Source organism: Bombina bombina, chromosome 5, assembly GCF_027579735.1.
Source record: "Bombina bombina isolate aBomBom1 chromosome 5, aBomBom1.pri, whole genome shotgun sequence".
NCBI lineage: Eukaryota > Metazoa > Chordata > Amphibia > Anura > Bombinatoridae > Bombina > Bombina bombina.
Window position 1 is genome coordinate 142775101 of NC_069503.1, and position 18455 is coordinate 142793555.

At 36.5% G+C, this 18455-nt stretch overlaps 1 protein-coding gene across 1 annotated transcript in view; it reads left to right on the forward strand.

Moving 5' to 3' along the window:
• The window catches only part of PTH1R (parathyroid hormone 1 receptor), a 760867-nt gene that overhangs the window by 522008 nt on the left and 220404 nt on the right, over positions 1–18455 (forward strand). Inside the window, exon 3 of the mRNA XM_053713727.1 lies at positions 11680–11790. Within this exon, the coding sequence (XP_053569702.1) occupies positions 11680–11790 (111 nt within the window). The remainder of the gene's footprint in view (positions 1–11679; positions 11791–18455) is intronic.

Genomic DNA, 18455 nt, shown 5'->3' on the forward strand with positions numbered 1-18455 from the left:
ATCAACTTTCCAATTTACTTCTATTAACACATTTTCGTTGTTATCCTTTGTTGAAAAGCAGGAAGGTAATCTCAGGAGCGTGCACGTGTCTGCAGCACTATATGGCAGCAGTTTGGCAACAATGTTATACATTAGCAAGAGCACTAGATGGCAGCACTATTTCCTGTCATGCAGTGCCCCAGACATCTCCACACTAGCTATCTAGGTATCTCTTCAACAAACTAATAACTTCAGAACAAAGCAAATTTGATAATAGAAGTAAAGTGGAAAATTTTTAAATTGTATTTTCTATCTGAATCATGAAAGAAATGTTTTTGGTGTTATGTCCCTTTAAGAGTAGGGTGACTATATTGCCGCTTTAAAAAGGGACACATATGAAAAATACATATGTCAGGGCTGTTTAAAGAAATGTTTTGTATAAGAACCCTGACATATGTATTTTTCATGTGTCCCTTTTTAAAGCGGCAATATGGTCACCCTATTTAAGAGGAATAGTTAGACACAATACCAAATAAGTATTAATATTTATTCTGGATTATAGCACTGATGCAACATACAACTGCTCTGCAGTAAAGCTTAAAGGGACACTGTACCCAAAAAAAATAATTTGTGATTCAGATTGAGCATGAAATGTTAAGCAACTTTCTAATTTACTCCTATTAGCAAATTTTCTTCATTCTCTTTTTAACTTTATTTGAAATGCAAGAATGTAAGTTTAGATGCCGGCCCATTTTTGGTGAACAACCTGGGTTGTCCTTGTTGATTGGTGGATAAATTCATCCACCAATAAAAAAGTGTTGTCCATAGAACTGAAACCAAAAAAAGCTTAGATGCCTTCTTTTTCAAATAATGATAGCAAGAGAACGAAGAAAAATTGATAATAGGAGTAAATTAGAAAGTTGCTTAAAATTACATGCTCTATCTGAATTAGAAAAGAAAAAATTTGTGTTCAGTGTCCCTTTAATATCCCAAGTAGTGAGAATTATCTCAGGGCATTTCATATACATACACTTTATGTGGATAATGCTCCATAGCCTCTTTAATAAGTAGTATCCTAGACTTTTAGGGAGTGTGAGACAAGCACAATGTTCAAAAGTATTGTGTAGCAAAAACAAGTAATATACATATATATACATTTAATTTATTCATGTAAACAAATTCATTAATTTACAGGGTATTCAATTTTGACTTTAAAGGGACATGAAACCCAAAATTTTTATTTCAAGATTCAGATACAGAATACAATTTTAAACAACTTTTTATCTTACTTCTATTATATAATTTGTTTCATTCTCTTGGTATCATTTGTTGAAGGAGCAGCAAAGCACTACTGGTTTCTAACAGAACACATGGGTGAGCCAATGACAATCGGTATATATATGCAGCCACCAATCAGCAGCTAGAACCTAGGTTCTATGCTGCTCCTGAGCTTTCCTAGATAAACCTTTCAGCAAAGGATAACACGAGAAAGAAGCAAATTAAACAATAGAAGCAAATTGGAAAGTTGTTTAAAATTGTATTCTCTATCTGAATCATGAAATAAAAATTGTGGGTTTCATGTCCCTTTAAGACATGCCCAGCTTTCCTTCAAAAGGTCTATGGACTACGTTTTTTTTAATAAAGCAACAGATCTACATTTTTCAGTGCTTTAAAAAATGTAATAAGGTTCAGAGTGACAGAAATGTAAGAAATCTTCTGATGCTTTTTTTCAAAAATTGCTTTTCCTTTCAGCAAAACATGTACTGATCTGTTTCAAAATGGAAACTAACTAAATCAATTATTTAAAGTACAATAACAGGTCCCTTCCTACCAATAATTCTTATTCCAAAAAAAATCAATATACTATACATCTTTACTACAGGTTATTTTATTAAATAGAATACTGCTTTATTGTGCAAATAAAACTATCTTATGTATATAGTACTGTGTATCACTAGAGGATGTTCTGTTTTCAAATCAATAATACATAGCTTTACAGCAACAGTAAATGCCGCATGTTCTGAAAGTTATAGATATGCAACTTGCCTCATCATTAAATGCTCTCATGCTGATTTTTAGGCGTATGCCTCATGTTTTGTTTGTTTTAAATAATGATGAGCATTTTGTTTTATTGCTAGAGTTATATATGCACCAGATGAGAAAGGGAAATATAATTCACAAACTGTAATTTACAGTATCTTATATAGACATTATGTTGACCCTATAACGTTTCTGTTTAAGCTAGAGAGTCATAGAGATGATGGATTAGACAGATAGATGAACTGTTTTTTTCTAGATTTGCAAAACTACAATAAAATGCGCTAAAAATAGCTAAAACACTCACACACTATGAACAATATATTAAATGTAATTTATTACTAAAAAGACAGAAAGAAAAAAGAGGGAGAGACAGAGAGAGCGAGAGAGAAAAGATGGAGAGAGATGTACAGAGAGAGAGAAAAGATAGAGAGAGAGAGAATAAGAGAGAGAGAGAGGGCTCAATGATTGAAAGCTCTCTGGGCTGGCGAGATTACTAAAGAATACTCGCCAGTCCTATTTCCCTGGTGGAATGATCTAAAGCCACTTTTTACTCTGAAAACAGGGTGTCTCGCTAAGGGGCGTATACTGCATTTTCATGTGAAATGTGCACAACAAAATTCGTATTTTAAACATTATACAAAACAAATATTTGAACCATTCACACAAAAATAAGCAGGAACAAAATGTATTGTTAAGGTTCACCAAAAATTGTATGTTAAAAAAAAGTTACAATTGTATGTAATTTACACAGGAATAAATCAAATTAAATATGCATAGCGTAAATCGTAATTGTAGTACACTGGATGTGAGAAAATCACACAGAAATTTGAACTTATAAATACAAAATGCAAAGCGTAATTGTTGTTTTTTCGTAAAATAGGCTGAACATGGGCGTATATGAAAATGTCTCTCTAATCCCAGCGTAATTCTATAAAGATTTTTGCACTGCAGATATCACAGTTTTTTTCTCGCCAACTAAAAGGTGGCAAGCTTTTCTCAAAACATTCAAAATAATTATAATATATAATAGATAAACACAAATATACGAAAATATAGGCGAATACAAGATGCTCAATGCAGAAAGCAGCATAATGTGAGTTATATTGGCTGCAGGATTTTAATTTGAATGTGCTCCCCATGCTCCCTGCTAACTTCGCTCTAAGGAGCGAAGTGTCCCTATCCAGCGAGCTCCAATACTTTTAATAGGAGCCATCTCGGCACTCGCAGGGACTGCCCCTTTTTTACTATCATTCCACTGGGGCAGCCTTGCGAAAGTCGGCAAGAAAAAGTGGCTTTGAGCAGGCGAAGTTTATATCATCAAGCCCAGAGAGAGAGAAAAGAGGGAGAGACAGAGAGAGGTACAGAGAGAGAGAGAGAGAGCGAGAGAGAGAGAGAGAGAGAGAGAGAAAAGATAGAGAGAAAGAGATAGTGAGAGCGAGAAAGAAAGAAAGAAAGAGAGAGAGAGTAAGAGAGAGAGAGAGAGAGAGTGAGAGAGAAATGGGAGATAAGGAGAGAGTAAGAGATAGATATAGAGAGAGTTTCTCACGTGAGTGGGCTTCTAAAAACAAACATTTGTACATTAACATGCCTGGCAATAAACTGAAAATAAGTAATCACCTCTCCTACCCACCCAGCATAGTGAGGTGCTCAGTTTACTTTGGAAGACATGGGATATTTACTGCATTGCTTTTATTTTTAGGATATCATTTTTCCACCTCACCTCAGGGTACTTACCCTTTCCCCTGAGTGTCCTGTGGGATGATTCCTTGTATCTAGGGAGCAATGTCATATGTGCAGCCCCCACCCAGATGTGCAGGCCCCGCACAATATATATAGGAAAGGGGTTATTTTTTTTTTTCACTATAAACATAAAAAAAAAAATTACATTTAAAAATAAAAAATAAATATTTTCAGTTCTGTAATCAGGAATAAAGTCATAGTGGATACATAGCACATTTCTAAAAAGTATGACCTCCAGTGGCAGTAAAAAGTTATTCACCTTATGACAATGATAAACTCCCAGAGGGACTTGAGGGATGTTGCTTAACATGGTTTTGTGGGAGGAGCCACAACAGGAGCAGCAGGACTGCTAATGTCTTATGGGTAAGACTGGGCAAATTTGGTTGTGTATCCTGGGAGAAGCTTCGACAGCCAATGAAAATATTTGTCCAGATGGTGGAAGCTGAAAGAGGGACAGCAGGCAGTCCCCCTAACCAGTGAAAATCCCGTAAAATATGGGACATCTAAAAGGTATGCACTTAAAGGGATATGAAACCCCACATTTTTCTTTCATGATTCAAATAGAGCATTCAATTTTAAACAACTTTCTAATTTACTTCTATTAGCATTTTTTCTTTGTTCCTTGATATCTTTTGTTGACAAGCAGGGGCGTAAGCTTAGAAGCCGGCCCATTTCTGGAGCATTATATGGCAGCACTTTTGCAAGAATGTTATCCATATGCAAGAGCACTAGATGGCAGCTTTATTTCCTGACATGTAGTGCTACAGATGCCTACCTAGGTATCTCTTCATCACAGAATATCATGGGAACAAAGTAAATTTGATAATAGAAGTAAATTGGAAACTTTTTTAAAATGGTTTGCTCTGTCTGAATCACATAAGAACATTTTTGGGTTTCATATCCCTTTAAGGGGTTTTTCAACACCAGCCCTCAGACACCTCACAATGGACAGATTTTAACTATTTCCCAACTTATAATAACACTTAGGTGCCGATCATAATCCTTTAGAAAAAATGGTTCTTATCATTTATCTATGAAAATCTCCATAGAGGCCTATTTATCATATGTCTGTCGGACCTGATCCGACAGTGAGGATCAGGTCTGACAGACATCGCTAAATGCGGAGAGTAATACGATCTCCATATTTAGCATTGCCGCCAGCAGGGGGGTGTCAACCCTATCGTACTCAATCAGGTTGAATTCCGGCGATTCCTGTCTGCCTCATCAGAACAGGCGGACAGGGTTATGGAGCAGCGGTCTTTAGACCGCTGCTTCATAACTGGTATTTCTGGCGAGTCTGAAGACTCGCCAGAAACACGGGCCATCAAGCTCCATTCAGAGCTTGATAGATAGGCCCATAGACTTTAATGGTGGTTTTCTGTTGACAAATAAGGTACGGTTTTTAAATTAACCCCAAAATTAACCCCAAACAGCTCCATACAGCTTCAGTAGACGAGTTTATACTGGAAACCATTCCAAATAATTGTCATGTTTTTGTACTTTTATTATCTGTAAATCCCTGAACTAATTTGTGTTTGTACTCAATTAAACTTTTATAAAAGGTATAGAAAGCTGATTTCATTGTAGAACAATAAAATAGCTGCCTGTAATGATAAAATTAAACCTTAAATTACTAAAATTTCTTATCATAAATTAAACAGGAAAAAAAAGAAATCACTCTACAGATTATTTTTCTTATGTAAATTATTCTTTTCTAACTCACGTTTATTTCCCAAGTGTTTATTCCGTAATAAGATGCAATATAATAATCTGACTCCAGATAGATATTTTCCTTTAATTTAACTAAAACAATTTTCTAAATTATGAAGAAAAATAATAATTGGATACCAGGAAGCAGGTTCACAAGAGTATACAAGAGATATTCTTGCCAAATAAACTTTTGTGTTGCAGGAACAGAGTTTTCAGACTTGTGGCAAAAAATATATAAAATAAATATATAATAATTTTGTTAATAAATACCTCCTTTGAGAAACTGTCATGTTTTAGAGAAATCATGCAATATTAAGAGAGTTTTTGTAATTAAATTATTCTATCAAATGTACTTTGTTTTCTTGGTGTTCTTTGCTTTAATGCATACCTAGGTAGGCTTAAGGAGAGTAAAGTGGTTCAGTTAGCTCCCAGTTTGCATTGTTGTTTCTTGAATAAATGATAATAAGAGAAGAAAATACATTTCTAGACCTTTGCATTCGGATCCTTTCATATGATCTGAATACGGAAGAAGGTGGCTCCAAAAAAAGAGCCGAATGCCATAAGTGGCCTTCTTCCGCATTCGTATCCTAATGAAGTATCTGAATGCACATGTCTATAAATTTTATAATGGAAGTAAATTGTATAGTTGTTTAAAATTGTATGATATCAGTATCTCAAATCTGACCAGAAAATCTCATGTTTGAAGCCCCATTTGAAGTGATTGGGGGGGGTGAAATGTGCATAGGCCTTTATTGGTGCCACCCATGGAAGGAAGGAAAGTTTGTTGCCTCCCCCATGATGAGATTGCCTTGTTAGATTGGAGATATTGAGAGTGCTATACTCCCTCCACTGCATGGAAGCAGCACCGGGCCGGCTTGAGGTTGTAGCGGTAGAGTGGATCTGACTATATATAGCCCTGATGTGTGGGCTCTATGAGTAATGCTGCAGGATCTGTATCAACTGAGGGTCTGGTCACCGCAAAATTTTGCATATCTGATTGTATATACATATGACTACTCTTCCTTCCTATGCAGAAAATGGGTGATATGGCACTAGGCATTGATTCATTTTAGCATGTCTATGTTATGTTTTGTATTCTCTATGCCACACTTACTGTTTGTTTATATGATAGAGATTTCATTAAATAAAGAGTGCTGAGTTCCATTTCCTTGGTCGGGAGCCTACTAATCTACACTATCTTCCTTTTTTATCAATAAGAATATATTTTTACTAGGGTCTGCAGTGCACCACCTAAAGTGTATTATCTATGAATGTTAACTATGAATTATAATATATTTCATGAACCTTAAGTTTGAAGAGTTTGAATTGTAATCATAAAAACAGGCAATGTCTTTTTTTACTGAAATGTTAATGAAAAAAAGTGCCGCCTTTGCACAATAATAATGGCAGGTTGTGAAAGTGTCAACAATGAAAACAGATTATTGGCAGCCACTGAAATGCCAATAATTATAGATTGTGCAATACGCTATTGTTAGTATAGATCAACTCTGAGTTTAATTCTGACTTGTGATGATGCGCTCAACATGATACTTTCAGGCAATGTGCTCATTCAGATGTTATTCAATAGTCTGGTTGCTGATGATTTGTCGTTACATATTTCTGTTGTCTTTGGCTGCCAGTTGTGCATTGCAGCCCTGTAGCTGTTTTTATTTATTTAAACCCTTTGCAGAGGGTTAAACACTTAGGCCTATATTTCGAGTGAAGCACAATATTGCCCTTTCGCATGCACAATATTTGTGCTCCACTCAGTAATACCAGCGCATGCAATTGCCTGGAAGCCTGGCACTCACGAGAGCGTGCTTCCATAGGCTCCAATGAGAGCCTCCTTCTGATGCTGTGAGACACGGCAAAGAACCTAGCGCAGGTCAGCGGGCAATTTGCTCAGTATTGGGCAGCAAATTAAAAAAATATATATTTATATGAATAGGTACACACATAAATATATACAGTGGATATAAAAAAGTCTACACACCCCTGTTAAAATTTCAGGTTTCTGTGATGTAAAAAAATGAGACAAAGATAAATCATTTCAGAACTTTTTCAACCTTTAATGTGACCTATAAACTGTACAACTCAATTGAAAAACAAACTGAAATCTTTTAGGTAAAGGGAAATAAAAATAAAAAACTAAAATAATATGGTTGCATAAGTGTGAACACCCTTAAACTAATACTTTATTGAAGCACCTTTTGATTTTATTACAGCACTCAGTCTTTTTGGGTATGAGTTTTTCAGCATGGCACATCTTGACTTGGCAAGATTTGCCCACTCTTCTTTGCAAAAACACTCCAAATCTGTCAGAATGCGAGGGCATCTCCTCTGCACAGCCATCTTCAGATCACCCCACGGATTTTGAATTGGATTCAGGTCTGGGCTCTGGCTGGGCCATCCCAAAACTTTAATGTTCTTCTAGTGAAGCCATTTGTTGATTTGTATGTATGCTTTGGGTCGTTGACATGCTGAAAGATGAAGTTCCTCTTCATGTTCAGCTTTCTAGCAGAAACCTGAAGGTTTTGTGCCAATATTGTCTGGTATTTGGAACTGTTCATTATTCCCTCTACCTTGACTAAGGCCCCAGTTCCAGCTGAAGAAAAACAGCCCCAAAGCATGATGCTGACACCACCATGCTTCACTGTGAGTATGGTGTTCTTTTGGTGATATGCAGTGTTGTTTTTGCGCCAAACATATAATTTGGAATTATGGCCAAAAAGTTCAACTTTGGTTTCATTAGACCAGAACACCTTTTGCAACATGCTTTTGGGAAACTTCTGATGTGTTTATGCAAAATTTAGCCGGGCTTGGATGTTTTTTTTTGTAAGAAAAGGCTTCCGTCTTGCCACTCTACCCGATAGCCCAGACATATGAAGAATACAGGCGATTGTTGTCACATGTACCACACAGCCAGTACTTGCCAGATATTCCTGCAGCTCCTTTAATGTTGCTGTAGGCCTCTTGGCAGCCTCCCAGACCAGTTTTCTTCTCGTCTTTTCATCAATTTTAGAGGGACATCCAGTTCTTGGTAATGTCACTGTTGAACCATATTTTCTTCACTTGATGATGACTGTCTTCACTGTGTTCCATGGTATATCTAATGCCTTGGAAATTCTTTTGTACCCTTCTCCTGACTGATACCTTTTAACAATGAGATCCCTCTGATGCTTTAGAAGCTCTCTGCGGACCATGGCTTTTACTGTAGGATGCAACTAACAAAATGTCAGGAAAGACCAACTAGAACAGCTGAACTTTATTTGGAGTTAAAGGGACATAATACTCATATGCTAAATCACTTGAAACTGATGCAGCATAACTGTAAAAAGCTGACAGGAAAATATCACCTGAGCATCTCTATGTAAAAAAGGAAGATATTTTACCTCACAATCTCCTCAGATCAGCAGAGTAAGTTCTGTGTAAAAAGTTATACTCAGCTGCTCCCAGCTGCAGGTAAAAAAATTAAAAAAATGAAGAAATGAACAGCAGCCAATCAGCATCAGCAGTGCTGAGGTCATGAACTCTTACTGTGGTCTCATGAGATTTGACTTAACTCTCATGAGATTTCATAGTAAGCTTCCTTTACCTGATTGGTGAAATAATATGAGAGTGCACGATGCTAGTCCCTTCAGATGTCCCAGGACAAACACACTAAAATGCTGCTTAGAAATCCTTTACAATGGGAGGTGGCTACTGAGGAACTTTTGAGGTAAAATATCTTTCTTTTTTACATAGAGATGTTCAGGAGATATTTTCTAATCAGCTTTTTACAGCTATGCTGCATCACTTTCAAGTGTTTAAACATTTGGGTATTATGGCCCTTTAATCAGAGGCACTTTAAATGATGACAGGTGTGTACTGACTCCTATTTAACATGATTTTGAATGTGATTGCTTAATTCTGAACACAGTTACATCCCCAGTTATAAAAGGGTGTTCACACTTATTGAACCATATTTTTATTTTTTTTCCCTTTATCTAAAAGATTTCAATTTGTTTTTCAATTGAGTTGTACAGTTTATAGGTCACATTAAAGGTGGAAAAAGTTCTGAAACGATTTATCTTTGTCTCATTTTTTTACATCACAGAAACATAACATTTTAACAGGGGTGTGTAGACTTTTTATATCCACTGTATGTATACATATATAATTACAGTGAAAACACAGTTCCCATTCACTTCTACGTAAAGGCACTTTTGCCCTCATCCCCTCACTTTAACCCCTTATAATTGCTTTGTGCAGTTTTTTTATTAAAAAAATTAAAATGTTAATATTTTTATTTAAAAAATAAAACAGTACACTTTATTTTGGGGGCAATTGGGGCACTTTTTTTTAAAATTAACCAGAGGTGAGACCTCTGGTTAATTGCGCTAAGCAGGAGCATTAACCTGCCACTTGTAATAGCTGGTTATTTAACGTGCGCCCATAAAGATGCACATTTAAATAGCGCACCACTTGTAATCTAGCCGTTATTTAAAAGGCAACAGTGCAATAAAATGCCCTAACACATCAAAGAATTTTCTTTTTCACTTGTATGTCTTTTTAAGGACACCTATGGGCAGAGATAAGGGTGTTTTTGTGAATTAAGTCATGATGGACAGGGGTGTGATGATTGGGGCTAGGCAAATTGTAAGGGTCTTATGGAGGTCCAGAGTGGGGTTATAGAAGGAAGGGTGTGTATCTAGTATCAGACATTACTTTGGAAACAGGAACATATATTACCCTGAGAGAGGTGCGGAGGGGTCAGTGCTCCCAAACCATGAGAAACTCACAATATGTAGAACAATCTGGAGCTCTGTTGATATTCAGATTGGACTTTCAAGCTTCCAAGTTTGTTTGTTGTTCTAAGCAGCTGATTAATTAAAGAATGGATGTAGGAGTGAGCTTTAGTGAACTAGCTGCCTAGAATAACTTAGCCAATTTTTAGAACAAATTCAGACTCATAATTTAATAAAAACTATTCAACTTGAAAAACACACATTAATGTGACATTCATTCATACCACGTCAAAGGTCTCCCCCTTCCTGGGACCCTAAAACCAGCACCCACAAAATGCATATTTTCAAACAAACCAACTGGGAACCTCCCAGGGTGACACAGTTTTTTTTAATCTCCCCTATGTAAACACAAAACACAGGAATGGACCGCACTCACAGACTGGACTGGGTACACAACCTAAGCCACTGTTAACTCCACAGCCCTGAACACTGACAGACAGCTGTACAGTTCCCAGCAGCCCAGGCAGTTAACCCCTGAACATCCTGGGTGACAGGCCTGCAGGGAAGCATTACAAACATTATAAACACAACACACAGAAAACCTGGCACTCACCAGCAAATACTCAGTAATGTTTAAAAGCAAAACTAGGGGAAGTCAGTTACATTTGTCGCCAAAGGATCAAGCCCAGGACCACGTCAAGGTCTCCCCCTTCCTGGGACCCTAAACCAGCACCCACAAAATGCATGCTTTTAAGCAAACCAATTGGGAACCTCCAAGGGTGACACAGGCTTTTGTAATCTCCCCAGGAATGGACCACACTCAGAGGCTGGACTGGGTACACATCCTAAGCCACTGTTAACTCCACAGCCCTGAACACTGACAGACAGCTGCACCAGCCCAGGCAGTTAACCCCTGAACAGCCTAGGTGACAGGCCCACAGGGAAGCATTACAAACATTATAAACACAACACACAGAAAACCTGGCACTCGCCAGCAGATACTCAGTAATGTTTAAAAGCAAAACTGGGGGAAGTAATATTTGGTGCCAAACAGGGGCGTATTAAGGCATAGGCCATAGGTTATAAAATCTGTAACTATTTTTTTTATTACCTCAATAAAAATTACATAATATATATATATATATATATATATATATATATATATATATATATATATATTGTTTTACATTAAAAAGTTAGTTTAAAGCTGTTTATTTGATTTTGAACAGGAAGTGCATATTTGTGTACAAGTCCTTAAGGAATAATTGCTCACTGGCTGATAAACAGAATCCCCTCTTTATATACTAGAGAATATTAAGATGAAATAATATTTTAAGAAATAATCATAGAATAGACTCAAGGTTCTTCATATTTTTTTATTAGAAAACATATTTTTTATATTTTTCATATGCAGTGACTTTAGATTTTTAAGGTTTACTATTCTTATCCATAACATACGTATTTTGCATTATTTTCTTTGCAGATGGTTTTTGTCCTTCTCAGTGGGATGGTATTGTTTGCTGGCCTGAAGGGACCCCTGGAAAGGTCGTATCTATACAGTGTCCTGAATACATCTATGATTTCAACCACAACGGTAAGTTAAATAATTCACTGTTAAAATATGTAAATTGTGCAATATGTACCAGTCAATTAAATATGATGTGTTAGTCACTTTATAAAATATTTTATTTAGCTAACAACAGAAATAGGCAAAATGTAACTGTACTAGGGCATGTCCTGTCCTCAAACCTATATATTGAATGTATCTTTTTTGCTAATGTCATTATAATCAGTGGGGGGATCCACAGCCCAATATTCGGAGGGGCAATGTGCTAGATTATCGTGTGGCAACACGGTCAATATATAAAAACATGTTTTGTTTATAAAGCTGACAGCTTGTTTACTGCTAATTTAAAGGGACAGTATACACCAATGTTCATTTAACTGCATGTAATAGACACTACTATAAAGAAGAATATGCACAGAAACTGATCTAAAAATACAGTATAAAACTTTTTAAAAACTTACTTAGAAGCTTCCAATGTAGCACTGTTGATGAGATTAGCCTGGTACACCCACTGGAAGGGACTGATAGCAGAACTCCCCCCTCTCCCCTGCATATGGCAAGACCCATTATACAAACAGAAGTAGTCTGAAGTATGTATACATCAGTATACATCTAAAACTTTGGGGCTGGGTTAGGAGTCTGAAAACCAGCACAATGTTGTTTGAAAATAAGCAATACTATACATTTTTACAAAAACACACCCAGATGGGCTATATAAATGGATCATCTACAAAACATTTATGCAAAGAAGAATCTAGTGTATAATGTCCCTTTTAAAGACCATTGGCTTCAAATTAAGAACAAAATGTTAAACTTAATTAGAAACAGTATACAATTGTCTGTGTAATTTAGGAATATAATTCCCCTAATAAGTTTAAATGATGACATATAGTTTTAAATTAGAATGTCCTTTAAAGACTTTGGGCTCTATGTACTAATAGGCGGGCGGACAGCTTCTCAACTCGCGAAGATGTCCGCCCGCCTTTACTACACACGGGCAGCGGATCTGTTGATCCGCTGGCCCGTATGTATCATTACACACTCATCGGAGTGTGTAATGCCCGCCCCTTCATTCGCATGACTGAAGGGGCTGTCAATCACCGAGTGCGAGTGAGCCCTCTGTGATTTTCCCTCGTCACCTCAGAGGTGGCGTAGGGTGTAAGAAGCAGCAAGGGCTCCAGAGCAGCTTTCGCTTCGTACATGGAGCCCATTGGGCTAGATTACAAATGGAGCACTAAATTATTGGGTGCCCGCAAATGGGCAATAACCAACCATTACTAGTGGCTGGTTATTGCTACCGCAAGCTGGGGGCAATTAGTGCTCAGAAAATTAACCAGAGATCAGATCTCTGGTTAATTTCCTAAAAGTGCCCCAAATGCCCTCACAATAGAGGGCATTATAGTTGTTTTTGTTTTTTTTTTAAATTAAAAACAACTGCACTAGGCAGTTTTTGGGGTCTAAAGTTGGCAGGAGTGGAGTGTTAGAAAAAAAAAAACGGCACTGAATATCTAATTTGCATAATTTACCCAGAATCCTCTTGTGCATTGGTAACAGTGTATATGGAGTTTTGCTGGGTGAAAGCAAGCAGGGACACTTGCCTAGATGTGCTAATTTCCTATGCAACAATTTTTAATGATTTACTTTTGAGACATGGAGGATTTTATTGAAGAATAAATATAACATATTCTGCTAAGTAAAGAATAAATGCGATTGGGTCAGCAAGCGAGTATGGTTGTTAGTTATTTTATCCAGTTTGCATGCTCCATTAAAGTCTACGGGAAAATACGTTAACGTGGTCGCAATATACGAAGTTTAACTGTTTGTGCTTGTGCGCTATTTTTTTCAACTTGTAATACGAGCACAGCTCAACACACACCATAAGCCTTCATCGAGTGAAGTTAATGCAGAGCTGAAAATAGCACTCCACTCTTAAAGGGACAGTCAACAGTAGAATGTTTGTTGTTTTAAAAGATAGATCATCTCTTTATTACCCATTCCACAGTTTTGCATAACCAACACAGTTATAATAATACACGTTTTACCTCTGTAATTACCTTGTATCTAAGCTTCTGCTGACTGCCCCCTTATTTCAGTTCTTTTGACAGACATGCAGTTTAGCCAATCAGTGCTCACTCCTAGGTCACTTCACATGCAGGAGCTCAATGTTATCTATATGAAACACATGAACTAATTCCCTCTAGTGGTCAAAATGCTTTCAGATTAGAAGCAGTCTTCAAGGTCTAAGAAATTAGCATAGGAACCTCCTAGGTTTAGCTTTCAACTAAGAATACCAAGAGAACAAAGCAAAATCGGTGATAAAAGTAAATTGGAAAGTTGTTTAAAAGTATGCCCTATTTAAATCATGAAAGGTTTTTGTTTTTTTTGACTTGACTGTCCCTTTAATCTAGCCCTAAATAGTGAAAGTTTAGTTTTGACTTTACTGACCCTTTAATAAATTATCTTCTGAAAATAAACTCAGGATATTGATCAACCCCATAGTTCCGTGAGAGCAACAGTGTAATGATAAAAAGCTCCAGTGTATTAGAATAAGTTATTACTGCAATTTTATGCCCCATTATTTCTTTTAGCAATATATACAATAAATGTAGCTAAAAACTTAATATATTGATTTTGAATAGTTAATGAAATAGCATAAAACTAAGCTCTTCTGTTAAAGCAACTTTTTGTTGAATTCCCAGAATGGTTGTATGTACTGTAGGTGGTAAATTTAACAGTTTATTACCCTCATGGGTAATCACAGTACAATAACTTATGAAGTGCATGAAATAAAATTATATTTCCTCTCCTCTTGCTCCATACAGAATATTTATGACTTTTTAACAGGTACTGGAAGTTATGTTAGAAAATCAATATACAGACAGTATAATGTCTTGCTAAAAGGTCTAATTAGCTTTTGACAGATTTCCTTTGATATTTCTTAGGACTGGAAGATTTAGTAAAACTGCTTAGGTAGCAATGCTATGCAGAAATGACTACAGCATAAAAATGAGTTCTCAACAAGAATGCATGAGTTTGCATGTTCACACAAAGAAAAACTTGGCTTGAAGGAAAAGTTTGGGGAAAAATAAACTGTGAAGGGATTTAATAGGAAAATGCATGTTAACTCCTTTGGTTGCCAAAGAGCTCTCCAACACAGAGCTCTGTTTGGTAGCTAAAGTGTTAAAGGGATAGTAAACACCAAAAATGTTATTGTTTAAAAAGAAAGACAATCCCTTTATTTACCATACTCCAGTTTTGCATAACCAACACTGTTATAAAAATATACTTTTTACCTCTGTAATTACCTTGTATCTAAGCTTCTGCAGACTGCCTCCTTATCTCAGATCTTTTAACAGACTTGCATTTCAGGCAATTAGTGCTGACTCTTAAATTACTTCATGTGCATGAGCACAATGTTATCTATATAAAACACATGAACTAAAGCCCTCAAGCTGTGAAAAACTGTCAAATGCAGAGGCAGCCTTCAAGAGCTTATAAATTAGCATATGAGCCTACCTAGGTTTAGCTTTCAACTAAGAATAATAAGTGAACAAAGTAAATTTGATGATAAAAGTAAATTAGGAAGTTGTTCAAAATGACATGCCCTATCAGAATCATGAAAGTTTCATTTGGACTTTACTGTCCCTTTAAATTTGCTTTAAAGGGACAGTCAACACCAGAATTTTTGTTGTTTAAAATGAAAGATAATCTCTTTATTACCCATTCCCCAGTTTTGCATAACCAACACAGTTATAATAATACACGTTTTACCTCTGTAATTATCTTGTATCTAAGATTCTGCTTACCAAGCATCTTTTTCCATTTCCCGGTTCCTAAAATCCATGCCATATACACGTCCCCTGGCGCCGCAACTGCCTCTGGGAACCTTACCATGGGTCCCAGCCGCACGTCTTGTAATTCTCTGTCTGGGAAATTATCTATCTATCCTATCTATCTATCTATCTATCTATCTATCTATCTATCTATCTATCAAATCTATCTATTTATTTATCAAATCTATCTATCTATCTATTGTATCTATCAAATGTATATTGCATCTATTGATCTATCTATCCAATCTATGTATCTATCTATCTATCTATCTATCTATCTATCTATCTATCTATCTATCAAATCTATCTATCCCTTGGCCGGACTGTTTTGTGACAGCCACTTGTGTTTCGGCCAAATGTCTGTCGGCCAAATGTCCGTCGGCTAAAAGTCCGGCCACGATTGAACGCGCAGTGCCCCAAATTTGAAGTAGGAGGACCGACCAAGCATCTTTTTCCATCTCCCGGTTCCTAAAATCCATGCCATATACACGTCCCCCGATAGGGGGAGTAACAGGTATTAAACTGATCAGAATAGTACTACTTAACACACCACTCATATCTGGTGGCACAGTAGATTGCACGCGCAGTGCCCCAAATTTGAAGTAGGAGGACCGACCAAGCATCTTTTTCCATCTCCCGGTTCCTAAAATCCATGCCATATACACGTCCCCCGATAGGGGGAGTAACATGTATTAAACTGATCAGAATAGTACTACTTAACACACCACTCATACCTGGTGGCACAGTAGATTGCAATCGCAGTGCCCCAAATTTGAAGTAGGAGGACCGACCAAGCATCTTTTTCCATCTCCCGGTTCCTAAAATCCATGCCATATACACGTCCCCTGGCGCCGCAACTGCCTCTGGGAACCTTACCATGGGTCTCAGACCGCACGTCTTGTAATTCTCTGTCTGGGAAATTATATATCTATCAAATCTATCTATTTATCTATCAAATCTATCTATCGATCTATCGTATCTATCAAATGTATATTGCATCTATTGATCTATCTATCTATCTAATCTATGTATCTATGTATCTATCAAATCTATCTATCTTGTAGTTGTGCAAATGGACTGTTTGCGGTTGTTTGCGGTGCGTTAAACAGGGAATTTGGTCTGTCACTGTGAAGCGGGCGTAACCCTTACACTACCTGATCGATACAACATCATACCTGATGTTTTAAAGCACGTTATTCCAAACAATTTAGGAATGTTAGGTGATTTATGCACTTTATGGATTAAAACCAGACTCTGCATCAACTATGTAATTTTACGTGGGAGTTTTGCCATGGATCCCCCTCCGGCATGCCACAGTCCAGGTGTTAGTCCCCTTGAAACAACTTTTTCATCACTATTGTGGCCAGAAAGAGTCCCTGTGGGTTTTAAAATTTGCCTGCCTATTGAAGTTAATGGCGATTCGCCCGGTTCGCCCGTTCGCGAACAGTTGCGGACGTTCGCCATTCGCGAACGGAAAATTTTCAGTTTGCGACATCACTACTGACTGCCCCCTTATTTCAGTTCTTTTGACAGACATGCAGTTTAGCCAATCAGTGCTCATTCCTAGGTCTATTTACGTGCATGAGCTCAATGTTATCTATATGAAACACGTGAACTAATGCTCTCTAGTGGTCAAAATGTATTCAGATTAGAGGCAGTGTTCAAGGTCTAAGAAATTAGGATATGAACCTCCTAGGTTTAGCTTTCAACTAAGAATACCAAGAGAACAAAGCAAAATTGGTGATAAAAGTAAATTTGGAAGTTGTTTAAAATTCCATGCCCTATTTAAATCATGAAAGTTTTTTTTGGACTTGACTGTCCCTTTAATGAATATTTGACAATGCATCCAATGTTAGTAATGTTTAAAGCAGTATGTTAGGTCCCTCTTACTGATTCGTGCTTTAATGATCTCATCCTATTTGTCTGTACATAAAATACAACTGAAGGGATGTGAATGTCATACTTAATTTATCAAACTGTTCTCTTGTTAATAATTGTTGAAGGCTTAGGTATGCTTAGGAACATGTAGTGCCCAGAACATTCTATACCAGCAGTGTTTGAAACATTGTATGACATTGTTACAAATATTATTACAAGCACTACTGCCATATAATGTTTCTGGATATAACACTCTCCTGAGCCTATCTAGGTATGCTCTTTAACAATTATTACCAAGAGAACAATTGTTTTTTATTTTATTGTATACTCTATCCAAATTATGAAAGTTTAATATTTACTTTCATGTCCTTTTAAACAAGTTAAAAGCGTATCAAAAAATTCTTCATGAATAGGGTTGCCCCTATAAAAGCTGCAGATACCACAACATGCTTTGGGCTTGGTTGGGTTTGTTCACGTGGCATAATTGTTTAATTTGAAATATATACAGTTTGTTTATAGTGCTGGGCTCAATAAATATTTATTTTTAATTAGTTTTATTTTTCTATCACTTCCACTTCACATTTTGGTTTAACAACAATACAAGTTATAAATAAAGGTTTTTGGTTAAACAGTTCTGGTTTCTTAACTTTTACAATAACATTGTAATGAATATAACAATTTCATTGCTATAAATTTATGATAAATTATTGAAACAATTTTAAATGTAATTTTATAGCACATATTGTCAATGGCTAATGTAGGTCCAGATCAAGACATTGTACAGCCTAGGACCAAGAAAGAAATGATGCTTACTGCAGTCTATACCCAACCGTAGTCATCACACAAGAGCATATGCTGCTGATAATTCACCTTTTTAAATGCTGCCTGGCTACCATGGTCCTATTTGACCCTATCACAAAGCCAAATGTTTTCAAGCTTAATTAATTTATGTCTGCTAATCTAAAAGTCTAATTAGAGGTC